Source organism: Oryzias latipes, chromosome 14 (genome assembly GCF_053564925.1).
Source record: "Oryzias latipes strain Hd-rR chromosome 14, Olatipes_Hd-rR_3.1".
Taxonomy (NCBI): Eukaryota; Metazoa; Chordata; class Actinopteri; order Beloniformes; family Adrianichthyidae; genus Oryzias; species Oryzias latipes.
The window spans coordinates 17484467-17508107 of record NC_136250.1 but is presented as its reverse complement, the minus strand read 5'-3'; the positions used below and the strand labels follow the sequence as shown (position 1 = coordinate 17508107).

At 38.7% G+C, this 23641-nt stretch overlaps 1 protein-coding gene across 2 annotated transcripts; it reads left to right on the top strand.

The window, feature by feature from the left end:
- The first annotated feature begins 1114 nt into the window (after positions 1 to 1114).
- Positions 1115 to 22412, top strand: LOC101159768 (gap junction delta-2 protein). 2 transcript variants are annotated; one of them, XM_023962269.2, is made up of 3 exons: positions 1156 to 2420; positions 4461 to 4517; positions 20117 to 22412. In XM_023962269.2, the coding sequence occupies exons 1-3, from the start codon at positions 2350 to 2352 to the stop codon at positions 20979 to 20981; spliced, it is 993 nt and encodes a 330-aa protein (XP_023818037.1). In that variant the 5' UTR covers positions 1156 to 2349; the 3' UTR covers positions 20982 to 22412. The 2 variants fall into 2 exon arrangements, with proteins under 2 accessions (XP_004076540.1, XP_023818037.1); XM_004076492.5 differs by lacking the exon at positions 4461 to 4517 and having other exon boundaries at positions 1115 to 2420.
- The last annotated feature ends 1229 nt before the right edge of the window (positions 22413 to 23641 follow it).

The following is a 23641-nucleotide window of genomic DNA, read 5'->3' as shown; positions in this document are numbered from 1 at the left end:
TGCTGAAACGACAAAATCTATTTGTCTCCCCACAGCATGTCCTGCTCTTTCCCTGTCTTCCACATGTGAGGGGGAATTTTTTTGTGCATTTTTTTTTACGTTAACAGTTATGTATTGATAATGGGAAGGTGGTCCCACTATTTCAAAGCATAGCAAGAACATCTAATTCTGCAGAATAAATTAGAAAAAGTTGTAATTGTAATTGAAAGTCGCACAATTGAACAGAGGGGCAGCAATAATGAATTGAATAATGAACCACTTCCAGCTATGACTTCATGCTGGTGTGTTGGTCACATGCTTTGTCAGTGCATCATTTACTTCGGCAAATTTTGAGTCGTTGAGATGGGAAAGACCTGTTATGACTCACAGATTGGAAATGACTCCATGGAGTTCTTCGTTTTGAATGTAGGATTCTCTTGTTTGGCTTTTTGTTTTTCTTTTTAGGAAGATAAAAAGTGTTTATCTGCTAGATGTGAGCAGGTTAATTTAATTGGATCCATCTCCCTGCATCTGTGGGCTTAGTGCAGGGCGATCATCACTTTTCCGATCCACCTTCATGTAAGTGTAATGACTGCAGCTTTCAATGTCACAGTAAAGTACAACACAGTGCTCATTTCTCTTGGGACAGGGAGAGAATGAAGGATTACTGTAGGATGTGTGGAGGACATGAAGAAAGGACAAGACAGGAAAAACAGGAAGGGCAAAGGCATTGGGTCAGGAAAAAAAGGGGTAAATTGAAATGTCAGCTAAATAAGTGTAAAATGCTAGAGTGACAAATATTCAATCCACCTCCTGGATTCACTTGTTTGATGTTGTGGGACATAAAAAAATGGGAGCATTTAAAGTGCAGCCCATTTCTCGCACCAGTACAAAGGACTGCAGGGAAGGCAGGGCAGAGGGAACAGTATGATCTGCAACCTGTATATTCTGAGCAGCATCAGAGACATGCACAGCAGTGGGAGGCATTCTTGCAAGCATAAGTGAACCACCAACCCGGATAGCAATCCAAGCAAATTTACCAGAGGAGGCGGGGAAGCATGGAGGGAACGGGAGGTATGAGAGGGAGCAGATCTATGAAAAGAAGAGGAGGAGAGGGGGGGTGTTGCATGCTCACGGAGAGTGACAGAGACAGAGCAACGAACAAGAAAGAAGCTCAGAGATAGAGAGGAGAGCACTGAGCAGAGATGGGGACCGATCACTGACACAGAGCTAGTTGGAAGGACTGAGATCAACACAGAACAAAAGAAGAGAAAGAGGAAGTGAGTGAAGGTGGATAGAGAGCAAGGGGGAAGGGGGCAAGGAGACACAAAATGATGGAGACCAGAAACATTTTTTACAGGACGCCTTTTCTTCCCTGTTGCCTGCAGCAGACATGACTCTGGGCACTGGACTGTGCTGAAATTAGCCAGGGGGACAACAAGGGACAACGGGTCTGCAGCTAGCTGCTGCGGTTCAGCTTGACTGGATGCAGCAAGGCAGCTGATTTATCACTGATGGTCTGTGTGGCAGTGTGTGTGTGACTCTGTGTGTGTGCGCGGGTTTTTATGGGTCTGTGTAGAGCTCAGAGCTATGGGAGCGACCATTCCTCCAGTCATGAAATGACATTTAGCAGGCAGGAGCTTTGTGTGCTGGTGTGGATCTGCTGTCCTCGGCTGGAAGAGTGAGAGTGGGATTCAGAGCTGTCTTTGAGGGAAGGAGTGAGTGTGTGTGTGTGAGTGTGTGTTTACAGTGCCGATTGCCAAGATGAGCCAAGGAGAATCAGCTGCATGTGATGTGTGTTTATGTTAAGGAGGCAAGGTTGCAGGAAAGGCAAATGCATACAATGCAAGGACAGGTGGAGAAGAGCCTCGATGGCACAGAGCGCAGCTGAAGTGATTGGGGGGTAAGGAGGAGGACGAGAAAGGAGTGAAGAAGTAGGGGACAGAAAGAGGCAAGTGGAAAAGAGAGGGCAATCATGGCTGTCATACAGTGAGCTATAGCATATGCTGTAGTGCAGAACAGAGTGGTGCTGCAGGGGGAGGACAAGCATCACTGCGCTGGGGAGGGGGAATAGATCGAGGGAGAAAGAGGAGGGGGGAGGCATTCAGCTTACCACCTCTTCAACACCAAGTGGGGGGGGGGGGAGCACAGCAGGACGGGCCCAGCAGAAGACAATCACGCTCACGGGGGACACTCCCGGCCAGGTCGACGTGTAGAGGTCAGGGGGGGGAGCTGATGAGGTACAGGGGTTTAGTGTAACCCCTGCTGGTGCAAGCAAGCACAGGCTGGTCCTGTGAGGCAGAGGAAGGAGTCGGTTGAGGGAAGAAGGGGTCGCTCCCCAAGCCCCATTTCTGCCATCGTTCCATCACCATGGGAGAATGGACCATTTTGGAGAGGCTGCTGGAGGCAGCTGTCCAGCAGCACTCCACCATGATTGGAAGGTAAGACTGATGGATTGGTTGTGTAAAGTTTTGTTTGTCCAAAAAAAGAATGGTGTCCTTTGTGTACAGTACGTGTTGTTTTATGTAATGGCATCCCCACAGAGACTCCTCAAGGATTGTCCCGTTGCTCTCCTCTGTTCCATGATCCCACCAGTCTTCCCCGTGTCCTTCTTGTCCCCTCCACTCTCATTCTCCACACTTATCACTAGTTAAGGGCTAAAATAATTGGACTTAATCAATACCGGGCTTTACCAGGCATTACAGATAATGCAGAGAGGTTCCTATGTTGATGCCAGCTAATAGCCTGAGCATTGATAGATGGTACTTGGCCACCGACCAACAGAACAGAAGGATGAGAGGGGAGTAGGAGTGAGAGGATGGGGTGGAAGATGAAAGGATGGTGGGCAAGCAGGTGAGGAGGATAGAATCAAAGGGAGGAGCAAATGAAACACAAAAAAGTTAGTTCCCATTACTTTCATGGGCAACCACTACTGCCATAACGTGACCAGATATTCTTCGAAGGGTTTGTTGGGGGACATCCAACAAACAAGTTGGATTTGCAGTGGACATGCTGTGAAGATGTGCTGTAATCTCTCTGTGAAATGTCTGCTCCACATCACCTTTGAGTGATTAATGGGATGCAAAAGTGGAATTTTCCATTCAATGAACACAATACACATGTCCCACTTGGATGCTCATAATAAAAAGTTAACATGATTCAGTCAGGGAAATCTGGATTTACCATTAACAGCTCAAACAATTTGAACTAAGTGTAATTTCTGCAACAAAGTCAAACTTCTATGTCCTAGATTCTTCTTTGACAGGCATTATATAGATGTGTGCATTTGTGCGATTGGGTGTGTGTCTTATGCTCTGCGGGTTAAATGAGGGGAAATTGGCCAATGCATTCAGTCACTGCCCTGTGCAGAGTGTGCACAGAGCAGTAAGGCTTTATCGTCTGAATGACTTTTACTGTAACTGCATCAAAGTAACAGAGATGATGTGAGCCCCAATAAACCTTCCACAAAATGCATAGAAACCATTTACAAGGACTTTCCTTGCAGCACTGCAGTCAGTTCTTTCTCTGCAACTGCATTAGCCAATGACTCACCTAGCTTGACTTATTTTAAAGATTCATTAAGCAATATTTTTGTCCCATATGATCTTTTTTTTTCCTATTTTGGGGATTCCTGCCAAGCTCACCAAGCTCTGCAAATTTTGGCGTAATGTCTTTTGAAATCTAAACAAAACTTGGTGGCTCCTTAAAGTCCTACTCCAATCATCTTTTGATCTATTGTAAGAATGTTTTCAGTGGTCTTTTAATTATGATGATGCCATTTTTAGCCCAAATAAAAAAACTTGTGTCGCTTCTGCAGAGCGGCAGGAGTTTCTTAGAAATTTGCATGTAAGTTGTGGGCGGGACCATTGGCACGGAGGAAGCCTGCAGTCATTTCCCATCGATCCCTTTGTTTCCACTATCTTCTGCTAGCTTACATCCCATCACAACCCTAAGCTAACATTACAGGTTCAACAAAAAAGGCGAGCAGTATTGGTTGCTTTCCAGCTTTACAGTGTTGAGCCAAATGCCAGCTCAGACGAAGAAACCGAAATCGTAAATGGATCTAGTCGTCTACAAGTGGATACATCAGAATGGAGCCGAGCAGGGAGCTTGTGGCTTGCCAATTGTAGTTTCATGTAAAAACTAAGAGCTTTTTCAAATAGCATTGTTTAGTCTTTTCACCATATTCACCATAATTTGAATAAAGAAATACACAAAAATGTAGTTTTCATCTTAATTTTCATCTTAATTTTCTTTAGACATGTCCTCCATCATCAGACAAATGCTACAAGAACATATTAAAAACATTTACTTGGAGTGGGTCTTTAACAGAGAACGAGCTTGATTTTAAATACCCAGAGTAAGGCCACGAAAAGCGAGAGGAACTTCATTACAAAAAAAACTCCAACAAATATTTTATCTAAGGTGAAAGACCAAACAAAGGCTAAATTGCCTGTGAATATTGGAATTACGTTCAACAGGTGGCCAGAAAAAGGAGACCAAAGGGATGTCCGTGTTGCTCTGTTTCTGCTGGATATGTGAGTAGGCAACTGTTTGCTAACATGTTAGCCGTAACAACCCGATAATCAAGATTCTAACAGTTGTGAACTTGTTTTGGAGTCTTTCCGCCCCCTAGTGGTCAAAGAAATTACTTAATGCAGCTTTAAGATCCAGAGCTGGCAGATGAGTCAGCCAAACCCTGTGAGCACAGGGTTCAAAGAAAGCTGAAAATGAATCTCTAGATGATTCAAGCCACCTACAGTCTTTCAGAGGCACAGAAGCAACTCTCAATTTGTCTGTTACTTCAAAAGTCTTATAGAATCGTCTGAAGATGTCATGGTTTCCTGTTATTCACCTAATTTGAGCTATTTGTTGATCATGCACTGCACTGGCTGAACATTTTAAAGGGTTTCTTGAAGACATAATATAGTAAATGGAAAAAAAATGCTTTAACTTAATTACAATCAGTTTATAGATCAATTATGTATGCGACAATCTGGCGTGATATTTGACTATTCTTGACTATTCAAACTATTCGTAGTGACACAAATTCAGATCGTTAAAAACAGCCCCAGCACAGGGAGTAGTTTAGACAACATCAACAGTAATGTACCGCTGAATACAGTGAGATGCTTTGTAAGTGATCCCCATGTGTTTGGCTTCCCTCAGTTTGTGTTTGTCCTGCAAGGCTCTCCAGTTGTTCCTAGGCCATTAAGTGTAACATTAGATGCTTTCCTGTGGAGGTTTCTCATTCTACTCAGTCTGCCATAGGGTATACAAGAATAGAAATACTGGCTTTGGAATCTCTGCTTGTAGATCCCTGATTTTCATTTAATGATTTTGAAGGTGTCCCTGTATGTGCCCCTGTACCTAAAATGCACTGGAGCATTCTTCAAGATTTTTTTCTTTCCTTTTCTATAAATGAGGTCAGCCTGAAGCAGCTTCTTTCAAATGATTGATGAGAATCTGGACATTTTATCAACTAACTTTTTTTTTGGTAAGAGTTAAAAATTGGTAAACATATTTATGCAAAAGCCACCAAAGAAGAAAAGTGAATTCCTAATCCTAAGCATGTGTCTGCATGGTCAGGAAATTAGTATTCTTTAATAATTCCCTCATCTGAATGACGTCTATGGATGTACCAGCAAGTTGGAGAATTGTTCACCACTGGCACACTTTTGTGCCGCAAAGGTGCCTCCTAGATTGATACCAATCCAAACTAAACCCTACATTGAGACCAAATTTATTGCACTGACCTCTACGGGTTGAAAGGTTCAAGTCTTTTGTGCTACTGACCACGCCCAACAACCCAGTTGGCCATGGTCAGTTGTGACCCATTTGCACTTGTGAACACGACCAACTGTGATGTAGTGTTGCACTGTTGTGCATTGTGAAGTTTCAACACTTCACTGGGGTGTGGCCGGAGCATGCAGCCACTGCTCAATGGCATCACGAATGGGACGTCCAGCCTGTGTGTGTTGTTACTTTCAATTAATTTGCATGTGTGCAATTGCAACAGGAAGGATCCAGTTCCAAAGCACAGAAAAGTGTGTCCCCCTCATGACTGTTGTGTCTTTCCTGCATCAAACTTTGGAACATGATTGCATGTCGGTTTTTACTTTCCAGTGCCGACGTGTAGTGTGATGGAGTTCCATTGTCGGATGTCTAGCTACAATTAAGCCATTTCTTAATTGTAGGTATTAAGCTAACCTATGCCCAGGCATAGGTAACGAATATAGGAGTAAAAAAATGACGTTGGAAAGACGAGGAAGCGTTTTTACGGCATAGGTTAGCTTAATTATGGTCTCTGAAAGGAACAGACAATTGAGAGTTGCTTCTGTGCCTCTGACTAACACCAGGTGCCTTGCATATGATTCAGAGATTGATATGTGTTTTTATCTTCTAACTGAGCAATGTGTGTGCATGGATAACCTATGACTTTCACTGTAATTATTCCATTAAAAAAATTATTGTCAAGGCTGTAGTAATCACAATAATAAATACTTTTAATGAGGGTTAAAATTTGCCACAATTATGCTGAAACCTCAAGGCTTTGTGTCTTGAAATCTGTTATTCATAAAAAATTTGGCCTCTGATGAGCAGCTAGCTTTAATGTTGGACATTTATGTTTCATTTTTATATATAACAGTGCAGCCTTGATGATATTTGCGGTTGTCTTATATGTCTTAAGGGTTTTTTTTAAACATAAAGGAATGTTTTGTAAATAACTATTTGACATACTGAAAGTACAGGTTTCCACCCAATTCGAATATTGTGTTTTTCATTTACAGTAGATATTTAAAAGTTTTTCTGCATAAAAATGTATTTAAACACATTACAAAACTATCAGAAAATGCTGTTTTTTGTGGGAAACGACTTACTGGTAGTTATTCTGCCACAAGGGTATCCAAACACAAACCTTTAATTTTTTATGTATTATGACAGGTTTCTGTCTTGTAATACCACAAAACACAAAAACTACATCTTTAGTAAACATAATAAATACACTTGCAGATTTTGATAAAATCTTTACATTTTAAAATATACAGTTGTTTGCAGTTGTTGTTTGCTGCGTGGATGTTTTGCACGGGACAGGTCAGCATGTTTGCAGGTTTAAAAAAAGAGATGCTTTTATGTTTGGAAGGATCAGACCAAGGCTTTTTTATATCTTGGAGGAAGGAAAGAAGGAAGTATCTTGGTGCATCTTTCAATAGACTGCATTGCTGTATTGAGCCAACACACCAAAGATAAATGGAGCAAAAAAAAAGAAAAAAGAAAATAAAAAAAAGGCAGGGATAATGGAGCAACTGAAGGGATCTCAGAAAAAAACCCATAAAGGATGGATAAAAAAGAGATGTGAGTGAGCTGCAGTGGGAGACTAAAAGGCTTCACGGGGGAAGCATGAAAGATATAAAGGAGGAAAAGTTTTCTCTCTGCAGAGGTTTGGTGCTGAGAATCTGTGTCAGGGTCTGCTGACAGACTGTGCAGCAAAGGAAAAAGGCTGGCACATAAACTCAGTGTCCCCACGCATTGATGAGATTAACTAAAAATAACCTTTCCTTTTTAATTTCATATTCATCCAAAGGTAAAAAACTACTTAAAATGTTGGATTCATGCCATTCAGACAGAAGTGCCCTTGAAAATAAAACATCTGCAAGAATTAACAGCTCTTTTAACAAAAACAAAAAGGTACTCATGTCTTTGTACTAGTTTTTCTTCACAGCTTTTTAATATGTTTTCCCTTTTGTCTCTTCAGATCAACATGCTTTTACCAATGCAGCAAGGTTAAATTATGTATTACTAATCACAGGTCATTCTAAAATTTAGCATAATTCATAAAAGCTTAATACGTGGTGTTTGTTTGCCGTAGCAACAAGCTATTCATTAAAAATGTATAGAGTGTTGACCGACTCCTTCATAACTCCCAACAAAGTGAAACATGTGCTGCTTTTTAAGCCTAAGACTATGCCCTAAACCACACAGGCATGTAAGGATGAACTATTCCAAACCAGACGTGTTCATATTCTCTCAACTTCTCTCTAAATATGTCAGAACACGGACCAGAAGGAGGGGATCTATATTAAGAAAAGCAGCCCAGATCTCCCAAAACAATATGAGTTTCAGGTCTTTGTTGAAACTGGAGTCTTGAGTTGGTCAAAACAGATGGAAAAATGGGCAGAATTCCTTTCTTCTCTTATGTTCCTCTTCAAAACCAACCTTGTTCTGGAGCAATAACACCCATATCCAGGCAATTTACAGGCTATATAATCCATCATGTGGCGGGGGGGGGGGGGGGGGGGGGGGTGTTCCAAATTAAACTGTTTCTGTGGACATGAGGAGCTGTCATTAACTTACTAATGCAGGACGAGCTGATGTTGGATGTTATTGATTATTCGGTTTGACGGTGCAAAGATCTGCAGAAAAGCTGAGCTCAGCTTTCAGTCAGCACAAGGTATTATTCATAGCCAATCAGTGGTGTGTGTGTGTGTCTGTGTGTGTGTGTGCACAACTTTTATGTTCTGCTACAAGCAAGGTTCTGCATTACTAAGACTTGGAATAAAATTCATCAGTCTGATAAAAAACAGAATCTTTTAGGTTTTTATCATAGTAAAAAATCATAATAAAACAGCGTGCTGCACTTTTTTTAAATTGTAAGTAATCTAATAAAGCACATTCTATATGCATAAATCAGCAGTTAATTTTCCACCATCCATTCATTTTTATTAACTGATATATTCAGTTTAATCAGTTGCGCAGAAGCTCTTCAAACACCTTGAAAACAAAGAAGAAATCAGCATGTGGTGCACCACATATATACACAGAATTGAAGTGGGATCAGTTGGGGAAAGAGGGAAATTTGCATTTCCTTTGCACAAATGTTGTGCCATCTCATTATGGGATGCAGTGTCAGGGGGCCAAGGAATCAACAACTGTTAGCCAGTCTGCCATTCATCCCCTCACCTCAGACAGGCCGTACAAGACAAGTGTCCATGTGACTTTTTAGAAGCACACACAGGAGATACAACTTTCATTTATCCAGTCATTCATTTATTTTTTCATGAAAATTGTTGATTGTCAAATATGTTTACATTTTAGTTGTACATTATTGAACATTTTCACGATCGGAAATGAGCAGAGTTGAAGAATACTTAAGTTTTTTACTTTTCTGTGTTTCATCTAGAAACGCAGAAAAGTAAAAAAGTAAAAAAAAAAAAAGTCGTTGATTTTCGGAGTTATTATTTATGCATAGATAAAAAATTAAGTAACTGTGTAATATAAATTCGGCTGAAACTGTTCTGATTAACATGCATTTTTATTTACCGTAGTTCTTAACAAGAGACTACTTAGTTTCAGTCTAACGTAGGCAAAAAACCCAAAAGGAAACGTTCAACTGATTTACAGTTAATTACAAAAGATTCTACACCAACCTACTGTAGTTTATTTTGGATGTCAATTCCAATTTACACAAGGCAAAATTATTTAGTCAATAGAAAGAGATGTGCACAGTCCTTAACCAGAATAAGTTCATCACCTTCCAGTTAGGCAAGCAAGTCAACATTACATTCACCTTCAGTGATTTTAGACTTTTGGAATCCAAGTTGAGATGTTACTGATTTAAAAAAAAAAATTAAGGAAAAGAACCTACAAGGATGGGAACATGACAACGATAAGACACAAACAAAAACAGTGCTGAAAAGGGGACTTACGACAGAGTTTTATGCAAATTTTAACATGTATCCAAATGCAGGACTAGAAAACAATGTTAAGGGAAGATCCAGAGTTCTTTAAAAACAAAAAAACACCACTCTAGGGTGGGAAAACTCCACAAACATGTTAGGACTCGAAAACAGCATGATTTGTGCATGAACCCAGGACAACAGACAGAACAAAAGCAATACTACAACACAGAATACAGAAACAGACACACTTAAATAGAGCTCAAACAAATGAACCTAAAGTCCAGGCAGCTGTGCGCCACTCATGGAGAGCCACAGGAGAGGGGGCGGAGCCTCTGGGAGAGCCCACAGCCAACCTGGACACAAGTCACTAGTACAGGGTGAAACAAAACAGAACTAAAGGATGTGACCGCATGACATAACTACAAAAAAAACAAACAAACGTTATTCTTGTGACTTTTTTGTTGTTGTTCCTTTTTTGGAAAAATTTACTTTAGGACGGGTAAATTACAAATGCCCTAAAATTTTCATACCGCAATTGTTTCACGTTTTCAGTACATATTTTTTTCAGAATGAGTAATATCTGCTTTGGCCAAATTTTCTAAGTGATATTAAAATGATAACTGTTGGCTGAAATTCTCACATTTTGACTTGATGTTGTGCGATCAAAAAAATCAATAATGACACAACTGTTTGGAAGTCTTTTTCCTCTAAATATTCTATATACCCTGAATTACAAATATCAATGCAACTTTAACATAAATGTCAGCATAAGAAGTTAACTAAAAATGTCTACCTCTCTACTCCAAAAACCACACCTCAAAAGGTTTTACCCAAACCCCCCAGAATTGTGTTTTTTACACATATTGTACTGTGCAAAGAATTTTAGTTTAAGTAAAACAAGTCATGTGAGAATCATGAAGTTTTAAATAAAGATTTGTTTAATTGACCTCATTACATCTCTTGATATTGCTTAAAGTTGAAGTGTTGATATAAAGTTTTGACGTGGTGTAACTCATAGTGTACTAACGCACTGAGAGGTTTCTTCACCTCTGCTTGATATGCCTTTTTTATTTTGTCTTTGTCATTTAGGCTTTAATAGCAGAATGAACGTCTGTGGTAATATAAACCCAGAATGTGATGTCCACGCATGTGGATACCAGATCTGAAGAGGTTAAAGCCACCTGGAGCTGTGTACTGAACTATTACAGCATCAATCAGCACAAACAAAGAGGAATGTCAAAGGAAATGTTCTTTGGTGCGGAACAAACAGGCCAGTTTGAAAGTCCTCGTAATGCTGTTTTTGCTGATTGTAACAATGCAAGTGGCACATGTTTTGATACTGAAGACTTAAATACAATCTTTTGTTTATGTCTAAACTTTACCAAAAAGAAAAAATAAGACATTAACAAAAAGTACAATGCTAGAAAAAATGTCTTCTATGTGGTTTGTCCTTTTTCTGATTTTACAGCATTTTTTTCAAGCATCTTATGAAAAGTTTGGGGCCCTTTTGTCGTGTTTGTTGGATATAAGACTTCTAAGGGAATTTTTAAAACAAAATTGAGTGCTTTTTCTATCACTAGGGTGTCTATAATTCTACATCTCTTTGAAAAACAATAGTAAAAAAAAAAATTCTACAGGACCATTGTTGAGCGATAATAACTTAGAACTTATAAAATGTTTAGAAAATTGATTAGAAAAATATTTTTCTAAGTACGTTATGCACTTCTTTTCACAAGACTCTAAGACTTGAGTTAAAGAATAAGGAAAAAGGTGATTATTTTTATTATATCTAAACAGATCAAAATAGATTCACAGATTCATATATTTTTCTAATTCAAGCAAAAAAAAAATCTGATTAAATTATTTGCAGGACCACAAAAAGCAGATTTCTGTTTATGATCACATTAATTTGTCATTCACTCCTTTAGCCTGTTTAATGACACCTGACTTCTGGAACACTCTGTACTTTTTGAAGTATACAGTGAAGGCTCCGAACTAAATCTGTTGTAAACATTTCCTTGTTCATGTCAAATCAGATTTATTGCTACATCCTTGAACCCCCCCATCTTTCACTCTCCTTTGCACATGCTGACCATAAAAAAACGCCCTGTTAGCTGAATCAGAGGCTGAGTTGAAGTCAGGTCAGTCGCATGATTGATCTGTAAATAACTTTTTCATATCTGTTAACCCAAAGATCAACGGGGGGGGTTTGGTTTGCCATCACAATATTGATTCTCCAAAGAACCTCATGAGTAGACATTAAGAACTTTCCAATTCAGTACGCATTGCATTATTTAATTAGGTCTCTAGCAATGTGCCTGCCTCAAAAAAGAGCTCAGAAATAGCAGTGAATAAATATTGAAAGCTAAACTGGTACTAGTTCTGTACAAGTCAAAACCAAATTACTCATGGGCTCCAAGACGTGTTTTTTTTCTATGACTGTGTAGGTTATGTAAAGTAATTGTAAAACCACTAACAATGATGCCAGTGTCAGCTGATTATGTTTGACATACATACTTTCACATTTTGCTCCCCCTTAAATCCTCTCAAGTGTAAACTAAGGCAGTGAAAGGCAATCTAAACACAGGTAGAGCATAAAATACACTTAAGAATTGGAGTCTAAGAAGACCTGCAACACAGTAGGATTCTAGAAAATAATGGAAGCGCATTAAGAGAAGGTTTTTTTTTAACTAAATTGAAAGGATCAAAAACTATAAATCAAATCTAAATCTTTCATTTTGATAATCTAAATTTAATATTTTAAAAATAGAACTGGATTGTCTTAACAGATATTTTCCTGCAGATCTCAAATAAGGGCTCCTTCACTGTTTAAATATGTTAGACATACTGTAGCTACTGCAGAATGAATGGATTCTGTCAATATCTGCAGTAAAATTTGTCAAGTTTGAAATAGTTTTCTCAATGCATCATTCATGGTTGTGTGGACTGTGAAGTCCTATCATCACTTTACATTTTGATGAGTCACCGTTTCTTCTATTAAACATTCCAAAATCCCGTTTTGATTGAATCAGCGTTGTGTTTTGGTTGCAGTCCAAAGAGAAAAACTGACGTGACTCATTAAAAAAGTTCTTAAGCTTTCAAGCTTTTTAAAAAAATGTATTTGCATGCATAAAATATGCCTGCCTCAGCGTTAAATGAAATAAAAGAGGGTAGATTTGATAAAAGGGTACTTTTAGACGATAAATGAGATGTAGCCAAGCTGCATCTGTTACTCTTGGAGCTGCTCATCATGCTTGGTTATGCAACTGAGATGTCAAAGCTGAGCATAGATTTTTTTAACCAATTCTGTTCTGCATCAGCTTTGTGATTTACTTGTTTCTTTTCTTCTGCTATTATTTTCTTAATTTATGTATCCTCTTAACCTTAACCGGTTGTTTTGCTGCAAACCTTGCTTCAGTAAATGCTGCTCACCTGGTTTAGATGTGTTCAGTCAATCAGAAACTGGGCGGATTCAATCCAGCTAATCAGCATCTACAGTATTGGACAAGGTTTAGCTGCAAAACAAGCAGGGCGATAGCCCATGAGGAACGGTGTTGGTGACCCCTGCTTTCAGTTTTAATTGACACCATAACACATTGAGATTCTTTCAATAAGTTTTCTTGGTTTCCTCTTTTAATCCCAAAGACAGCTGAAACCTTTTCTCTCTAAGACACAGATGTGGAAGTGTCGACTGCGTTGAATTGTCAAAAAAATGAAGGAAAAAAAAAGCTGCAGAATGATTGTTTTTTTTCTTATTTTTAATCACTAATTTCTAACACACAGTCAAAAAATTGATTCAAGCAAAGAAGAAAAAACAATCTAAAGAATAGAAAGTACTTTGTTTTTTAATTAAACTTTTATTCTACAAAATATCCTGCCAGAAATAACGTTTAATACAGAATACCGTTTTACCTGAACCTAGAAAGCACCTGGAGGAAAAAAATAAATTAATTTTAATTATATTGCAACACACTAAAAAATATATAGAAATGTAAGCCATGTCAAAATGTGATAAAAGTTTTGCATTCTTTTTTTAAAGATTTGCTTTTAAAAACAGAAAAGTGCATTAAAATGATCAGGATTTCTTTTTTTTTAATAAACATGTTTGTGCTCCTATATTTATGAAGATTACAATCTTGCATGTTTCACAGATGTGTGGGCTAAACCTTTGACTATTAATAAACTTTGGAAAAAAAGCAGAGATGAGGGGTGGAAGAGATAAAATATTCATCATTAAGCTGCCTAAATGCAAGACTTACGACGATCTTTACTTATTACATGCTGTCATCAGTAATCAGTGGAGCTTATTATAGAGAGTGTAGGGTGAGAGGTATATTTATATCCAAGGTGTCTTTACAGATGACACTGCCCTCATCCAGGCCTTCCACTAAGGCATGTGCACACACACTGCTGTAAATTATCCTGCCGTACAGTAGAAACAAAAAGAAATGTTTAGCAATAATCCATGTGTGTGAGCAAATGTGTGTTTTCTGATGCATCAGCTCATGTGCCTGGGGCCAGCGTTCTCCCAGAAGGTTGCAGGCAGCAGCTGCTGTATGAATGAACGAGTGTGTGTGTGTGCGTGTGAAAGCCTCTGGGAAAGACAGAACGTGTATGTCCAGTCAACACACCAGCTGATGAGCTGCTGGCGTTCCTTTTTATTACACACAATCTTACAGGTCAGTCATCTTCCTACCGAGCAGTTTGAAGTGACAGCAACATAATTAAGAATAGCTTTGCTACTTTTTCCTGTCCCCTTTCCAGGGTTAGCTTTTATGTGTCCACAAGCTGCTGCTGTTCTTTGCGGTTTATGAATGTGCAGTACAGTAGTGACGCTCCAAGATGAGAAAAAGGTTTTACATTGAAAAACTTGTATTTTTTGTTCTGGCAATGAATAACAAATTTTTTTTTGAATGGGACGAGAGATGGAGAACGTCTCTAAATGTGGAATCATTAGTCTTAACAAGTTGACTAAGTCGATGGCAGCTAAATGAGGGGATGAGAGGGAGAATGATGTCAGAAATCAATAGCCATTACCATTAAAGAACTTTAGGTTAAATGACCTTTTTTTACCAAAATAAAAAATAATAAATACAGCTTACTGCTTTCTTTATTACTTGAGTCAGCGAGTGGCTTTAATTCCCATTCTACTCAATCAGAACAAGTTCAAAAGTGCTTGAAATTTTGGTGGTTATTGAATATTCTGAATTTTTATGCTTCAACTTCCAGCATTGGCTCGTTATTCTGCAGAACTTAAAACACAGATGTTTGCAGATACGCCTTTTTTTTTGTCAATGCAGCAATCTGCCTCAAGCTGATTATCCTGTGATCCAGCAGAGGGGTGCAGGCAATCACACGCTCCCTAATACATGCGCAGCCTTGGGATTTTTCCAAATAAATTAGGAAGACTAAAGTAACTGCACAAATAAAGACTTGAAATAAAAATTAGAAATAGATAGTCATTTTTTAATGGTTTAACCCTTTGAAGCCTATTGATGCAAACAAGCAAACCAAGTCAGCTCCAGAATTACCTTAATTTACCATCTACTTGCAAGCAAAAACACATCAAGGGGTTAATTCATAATTCATAATTAACAGTTTTTTTTTTGTAATTGACATTAACCAGTTATTTGGGAAAATAATGTATTTTATAGAGTTTTTAAATAAAAGCTGTAACAATCCCTACATAAAGATATTTTGATGTTTACCATAACCACATTGTTTGTTAGGTGTGGAAAATGACTGTTTTAAGAGTAGAAATGATTTGAACTAGCACAGACACTAATACAATTATGCATATATATGTATACATCTTAAGATTTGAATGTAAAATTTGTGGTCAAAAGTTGTTTAAAGCTATTTGTCATTTATTGGTAATGCAGAAAAAACTCACAACAACACAAACAGGTCAGTAGGATCATGTTTATTAAAAATTTGACAATGTAGAACAGTTGATATCAGACAAAAGAAATGTCCCAACGAGCACCGTTACTAGTCAAATAAAGGCCAAATAATCATTTCACATCTCTTTAATCTAAATACACTTTCAATCTATAGAATGCTGAAAAGAAACCAGGCTTGCAGGAAAATCCACATAAATAACAAGCAACCTCTTTACTGGTAGAACTTCAGTCTAGATTTGAAGAAGAAACCTAATCAGTTTTTTCTTAGTTTGTCTGTAATTTATTTTCAAAAGTGATGAAAATTTTGCCTTTCTGAATTAATTTGAACAAGATCTTTATTCAGCTTTAACGGATTTTGCTTTTTGCTAACATGAGCTGTTTTGTAATCTTTTAAGAGTTGCTGCAGAATATTTCAATGTGTTATATAATTTAAAACTGGATTTAGAATGTGCCAGTTTACTGCCTTCCTGCCAGAGATCGTATAGATCTTTAAAAAAATTCAAATCTATTCTAAACATTCACAGTGTTTTGTTAAAGTTTAACCCCTGACACCTATTGATGCAAATATACATCAAACCACTTTGGGTCTAAACTTGAAAGCAAAAACATTAGAAAATGTTTTCATAGTTAGAAATAAATTCAGGCATCAAGGGGTCAGAAGAATTTTTAAAGGAAATCTTTCAGGTTTTTTTCAGTCAGAGGTTAAATTGTTCTGTCTGATTCTAAGAACAAGAAAAGCAGAGAATATGGAGCAAAAACGTATTAAAAGACTAGCGAAAACACAAAACGATGCAGACCAATGGACCCTTGAGGGTGCAGGCTGCTGTTAATTAAGCTTTGGAGGAAGTATTGTCTGGAGTATAGCACGCATTAGGACGGCTTGAAGATAATGAGGAAGCCAGGTCTGAGCAGAACATATAGAATATTGTTGGTTATTTGCAAAGTCTAATTAACTGATGTCACTTTTTTGCATGATAGAAATGTATAGGAATATACAAGCTACAGTATTGGGTTTGGAAACAATATAAGGTAATTAAAATGCAGGAAAGTTCAAGCTGTCCTCCACCAAGCATCAACTTGTCAAGTTTGAACTGTGTCTATATATATTAACAAGATGAATGCAGATGTTCTATTAAGAGTCCCTTTTGAATCAAATATCACCCCTGTAGATTCTGACACAGAGTGAACAATATTCATTTGTGTTCCTTGTATTACTTGAATGGATATTTGCATCTAAATGAGCAGAGCCAGCCCCATATTTTTCTCCCAGCTTGCAGAATCCATCAACTGACTCCTTCTGGTGCAGAGGCCCATCAATTTCTGCCCCGTGGTCAAATCCACTTCTGCCAAGCCACCAAACACTAATTGTTCTCCATGCAGTGAATAAGATGTCAGCTGTATATGTTCATGTCAATTACATACCCAATTTGAAAGTCATAATCTGTTGTGTTTTTAAAGGCAGAGTTAGTGTAGCGAATAAAGTGGCAGCTGAGCACAAGTGGCCGGACTCGTTTGCCTTTTTGAAGACACATGGCTGACTGTCTTTTTTTCCTCCTTGTCTTTGTCACACGACACACAGAGGTGTGCAGGTGGAATAGGAACAGTCGCAATACGACGCTATGTTCTATTTCAAGTTTGTTTAATGTTAACATGCTCCTCTGTTATTTCCTTTGCTTGCCTTCCTCCCTGCCTTACCAGGCTGTCTCCTCATTCACTTCTTTCAAAGACACTCTTTTCATTCCTTAGAAACCCCAGATTTCAGCAATCCTTTTCCCCTCATCCCCAGGTCTCTGTAGCTGCCTATTTTCTGCAGCCCTCTGCTTATTTCTAGAGCTTTCTCTCACTAATTTTCGCAGATGGTTGTGTTAGCTGGCAATAAGGCAGGTGGGAAAAAATTGAGTCATCATTAAAATATGCACACTGGAATTGGAGCACTTTTCATAGCTATAGCTAATGCTACCTTTCAGTTAAAGTATCTTTTAAACTGCACAGAGGTGCCCTTCTGTGCTTAGAAATAAGTGTGTTAGAGTAACCAACTTCTCCTTGCAGGGAGCCTTTGCATCTACTGCATTGTGGCATAAATATTGGGGAGCCCCACAATGCGCAGGCTTTCCCTACTCATTACAAAGAGCTGACAGTGCAGCCTGAAAGCCCCAGTCTTCCTCTGCAGTGCCCGGGTTGGATAGAGACCAGAGCTGTGCAGCACATCAGACCACTGAACACAGCTATGCTTCTCTGTGAAGTGTTGGGCCCTGGGAAAAGCTTCTAAAACTGCAGCACTGCTCTAATGATTCTCCAAGGGAGGTCCTGACAGATTTGGAGATTGCGAGGCATGTGGTCCAGCATCTTTGATTCTGAAAAAAGCAGTTAATAATCCAGCCTCTTGTACTCCTAAGTCTTTGTAGATATAAAATACTACAGTATTACACAGTACAAATGACAAAGCTGTCAGCAAAGGACCAGCCCTAAGGAGGAATATATCCTAACTGTTATCATATTTGTGCTTTATTTCAGGGCAGACCAACATAGGAGTTAAACAAATGTCAATATTATAGATTTTGAATTAATTTAGCACCAGACATTTACACTGACTTCATCAGGGTAATGCTGTGAGCTTTATGGACAAACTGTTCCAACAAGGGTTTTCTTAGGACAGTCACACTGATTAAAAAAAAAAAAAAACTCAAATGAAAATTTGTCTGCTTAGGATTTCTCAGAATTGGTTGAACGTTTCAACATTTCATGTTCAAATCTAGACTAGCTTTTCTTCAGGACTAAAGAACAATGTGATCTATATTTGCCAATTAAAACTTCTTCAGGTAACCCTGCTTTACCAGAGATGAATGCTTACTGGACAAATGATCTGTAATGTCACTCATGAAGGTGAAGGTTTTAATTGGGGATTAGGCTCCACCCATTCTGAAAATGCCTGGTTGAGGAGGTTTGTTGAGTCCTTCCATGGATACGCCCACCTGCCAATCAATCAAACAAACAAACAAAAAACCCTGCCTATAATATACATAAATATATTTAATTAAATATAAATATCTAGTTAAATTAAAAAAAGCATATTAAAACAGATTCTTCCCTCTCGTCTAACACCCACACACCCACACACGCAAACACACACACACACCCACACACACACACACACACACACACACACACACACACACACACACACACACACACACACACACACACACACCACACAATTATGTTGACAATTTTGTTATTTTTGGTGTAAAGTCTCACTTTTTAGTGGAAGACAAATTGCTCTCTCCTTCTTCAGCCTCCAGTGGTTTTCAGAAGAACTGCAACCTTTGGTACTTTTGGTTTCCCTTCAAATTACCTACTGAAATTGTGATTTGGCCATGCATTTAAAAGCTTTTAAATTGCAGAACTGACTTCAATTCTGCCAATTTGTCCCAACATTTTTTCCCAATTAACCCAGGTTGGGCAGAAGCATCTTCTAGCAGGATTGTGACACTTTTTGCTTTTGATTTGAAATGGTTTATTTCAAGCAATCAAATAGAAATAATTTTTATATATACATATACGACCCACTGTTGTTCTATGTACATTAGTTTGTAACAATAACTGCACCTAAATTTCATGATAAAAAGTATTGGAAAAAAACATATATATATATATATATATATATATATATATATATATATATATATATATATATATATATATATATATATATATATATATATATATATATATATATATGTGTGTTTATATTTGCTACTCTAGTAAATTATTTAAAAAGAAGACTTAATTAAGTAAAAAAAAGTCTTTAAAACAATGTGTTATGTCGATTTTTCAAATATGTTTCAACAATAACATTTTCATAAGAAATGTTTGGGGAGCGCTGATAAAGTGATAAAGTGACAGGTGCTTTTCATCCCTATCACCAAACACAATTCAGGGCCAATAAGTGAGTGGAAACAGGCTTAAATTAAAAACAAACAACAGAAACAAATAGAGACACTTTTTTTCCCCTTTATTTTGGCTCGTCGACCTAATGAAATGCATAGACATGAAAAGATGATGAGACAGACTTCTAAAAGAAATAATAAATAAAAATAAAGAAAACCATTTTTTATCTTATGGAGATAGAATACACTTAGTAGAAAACCAAGAAAATATAAGCTTTACAATAAGTGAACTCTGCTTTGGGAGCAACTTTCATTAAAATTAATGTTATTTTCAAGTTTTTAAAACAGCCTAAAACTTCACTAAAGGCGTAAATTATTTTGTACATGATTACAATTGCAAATCTGACTCCAGAGTGTTCAGTGCCAAACCAACCATGAAGCTCACAACACATCACTGCTTTGCTATGTTCAAACAAAGATATTCATGCATCCGCACAAAAAACGTCCCTTATAGGACTGCACTTCAGTTAAAACAAATTTTCAATATTTTAGTTCTGAGGTTTAAAGTAACCGTTTCTCTAGTTTTAAGATTCATTTAAAAAGTTAACAATATTTTAACTCTATTAAACTATTTTCTCCTTTTTCCCCTCTTTCTGTCTCCTCTCAGGATCCTGCTGACAGTGGTGGTGATTTTCCGAATTCTAATAGTTGGAATAGTGGGTGAGAAGGTGTACGAAGATGAGCAGATCATGTTCATCTGCAACACCATGCAGCCCGGCTGCAACCAGGCTTGCTACGACAAGGCGTTTCCAATTTCGCACATCCGCTACTGGGTCTTTCAGATCATCCTGGTGTGCACGCCGAGCCTGTGTTTCATCACATATTCAGTTCACCAGTCTGCAAAAGCACGCGACCGAAGCTATTCCCTCCTGCATCATTACGTGGATCACCACGGTCACGGTCACCATGGTCGGCACGGTCATGACCATCATGGTCGCAAGCTTCACGCGCGCAACATCAACGGCATCCTGGTGCATCCCGAAAGCAGCAAAGACGATCACGACATGGACGTCAAAGAAATCCCCAACGGGCCCCGAGGGCTTCCTGGAACACACAAAAATGCAAAAGTGCGACGCCAAGAAGGCCTCTCTCGCTTCTACGTCATCCAGGTCGTGTTCCGCAATGCTCTGGAAATCGGTTTCCTGGCTGGCCAATACTTCCTGTATGGCTTTAACGTGCCAGGAATGTTTGAGTGTGACCGCTACCCCTGTGTGAAAGAGGTGGAGTGTTATGTGTCCCGCCCAACAGAAAAAACTGTCTTCCTCGTCTTCATGTTTGCCGTGAGCGGCATATGCGTGCTCCTTAACCTGGCTGAGCTCAACCACATTGGGTGGAGGAAGATAAAGACGGCCATGCGAGGTGTGCAGGCCCGGAGGAAGTCCATCTGTGAGGTGCGCAAGAAGGATGTTTCACACCTGTCCCAGGCCCCAAACCTGGGCAGGACCCAGTCTAGCGAGTCGGCCTATGTCTGACAGAGGCTTCTCCGCCTGGGAGCTCGGGGACCTTTGAAGTTATGGAGAAGAGCTTTTCCTGGGCCTGCTCAGTAGAGAGCAAAACTGACAACTCTATTATTACTATTCAGGAGCACAGATTCTGAGTTACAACGGAACAATGGTTCACCAAGTAGAGTTTTTTGACACTTGAAGAAAGAAGAATCATCTTCCTAACAAACTGATAAAAACCTCTGCTCTGCCTAGGTGCCACGAGGTGCCTTCGACAAACACAACAGCTAAAACTGAGCAAACACAAGAAATGTTGTAAAACTGTAAAGATAGTCGGAGTTTAAATGATAAAAAGCTTTTGATTATTTGCCTTTAAGTCAGGAAACAGACCCCTTAACTTTTCAGTTATGCAAGAGCTTTAGCGTGTGCATGCATACGCATGTATGTCCGGAGCCAGAAAACTGAATGCTAAACCAATTTAAGCAGCTGAAAGAAAGTTAATATTGTTTGTCATTGTTCACAATATTCAAAAAGAGCACCCCGCCCCCAACAAAAGGTATCAGCACTGATACCATCAACTGGAACACAGTATCTGCTGGAGGTGTTGCAGCCTTTTCCTTTAAAAAATGAAGTCACCATTTTTCACCTGCTATGTAACACTAGGTGCTAATCAGATGGCAGAGTCATGTGGGAGCTTGGGAGCACACAGAGTACATTATCAATGGTTTTAATTAGATTTCCAACATTGTGTTCATTTTGTGCTTCGCTCCCAGTGCCTGCAAGGCTTGGTGTTTACTCTCAGATCCCACAGAAAACTGTGTCTCTACTTTAGCTTGTAAAATGTGCTTGCTGTGGTGAGCTTCTGAATGGATTTTACACGTAAACCTTTTTTCTGATGAACACAAAAGGTGATGTAGCCACAAATACGTTTAACTTATAACCTCAGACTTTTCTCTCACAAGCAGATTTGGTGCCATACTTCAAAGTAAGTGTACATAGATAAAATAATTACACTTAGCCTTTTCCCTAAGAAAGTTTGGATGGGCTTTATGTTGGCGGGGGAGAAGTGGATTCAACCGATAAATCATATAATGTCAGCTTAAAGAATATGTATCATTAATGTGCTCTTTGTTATGCCATCACCTTCTTACCAAGAAGAGTTGCTCCTAAAGGTGTTTTTTTCACCCCATATTGGACTGAAAAAAGCATGTTCCTGAAGCATAAATAGAATGGATAGATAACGAGATGTAACTTTTTAAAAGAGATTGTTTTATTTATTTGCATCCTGCACCTGTAAAATGTTATATTCAGCATGCATGAAGATGAAAACTATAAAGAGATAGAAACAAAGAATATCATTAAGGGAATACTGATGGTGAAAACCAGAAAGGCGCCACAACTGCAGCAATAATAATATGTAATATGTGAAAAGAAATATGTGAATAAATGATTATGCAGTGATTCGGGATTTGCAGTTTCTTAGTACATTGTCAAATATATTTCTACTTTTGATTTTTCTGACCCTGATTTTTGAATAAAACAAGAGAAGAGAGGCAAATAGGGTGCAATTAACAAAGCAACACCCTTTTTCAAAAATTACATTGAGTATTAGTAAAATTAGATTCTAGTTCAGGACCCAAATGAAAGCGATCGGAAAGTTAAATCGAAAGAAGTCACAACTAAACTAATGGCTGGATTTGCCAGTATGGGGGTTTTGGGTTGTCCAGGCCATTGGGGGTCGTAGCCGAATCTTAAAGGAGCCCAGGTTTGTCTTTTACCTCCCTTAAGGCTTCTACTGCCACGCGACGAAAATGGGCCATACCATTGTCGTGCGTTTGATAAGTTTATCATGAAGTATTTGTAATGATAATGTTAGTTATACGCACTTATGACGAATGGGTGATGATGTCTTATACCACACTCTGAGTCTTTAGTAATGTGCAAGCTCCTTGTTATTGACGTGCAAATGCTGCACACGTGGAGTGTCCAGGAGATCCATAGATGCCCACAGGATGCTCACACAAACTATACTCTGATTGTTGAATTTCCTCATTTCTAACAGTCAGGCTGCGGGCAAGAAGTGCACACTTATCACTTGAAAAGCACTAATGAGGTCCTTGTGCAGTGTGCACAGGGTTGCGGGGCGCGGTTGGAAAAACTACAAATCTGTACGATGTGCCTGCGTCTTATCTACTTCACTCCTCCTAACCCTTACGTTTTGTCTACATGTTCGCTACGAACAGTTGCCCGCAGCATGCCCGCAGTGAAAAACTTGCATAAATATTATTTTCGACGGGTTCACCAAGTGCTCTATGATTTCCCGCCTGAGTTGCCTTGTACAGATTTGCCCATTTTTCACCCGCAGACAGCCCGTCGCCACCTGTGAGGGCAGTTGGGAGTAAAGCAAAAGCCAAGATTACTAAAAACAGAACCACACACTAAAATCCAAAACAGAAGAAGTAAGTAAGAAAATACAGTCACAGAATTCCCTCTACTTCTTGAAGGGACAGCTCCCAGATGTTCCAATCATCCCATTTTATTTTAATCCTTTTTGGGGTCAAGGGGTGGCTGAAGCCGATCTCAACCACTGTCGGGCAAGGGTAGGGTACACCCTGGATGATTTGCCAGTCCATCGCAGGGGGCCAGATGTTCCAAAACTGACACAAATGGGCCAGAATGAATAAAAAAAA

What these genes read in the sequence shown, in the direction of transcription:
- LOC101159768 (XM_023962269.2), top strand. Translation starts at nt 2,350, where the DNA reads ATGGGAGAATGGACCATTTTGGAGAGGCTGCTGGAGGCAGCTGTCCAG. An exon ending in CACTCCACCATGATTGGAAG is followed by an intron (nt 2,421 to 4,460) that starts GTAAGACTGATG and finishes TACGTTCAACAG; the next exon opens with GTGGCCAGAAAAAGGAGACC. An exon ending in GCTCTGTTTCTGCTGGATAT is followed by an intron (nt 4,518 to 20,116) that starts GTGAGTAGGCAA and finishes GTCTCCTCTCAG; the next exon opens with GATCCTGCTGACAGTGGTGG.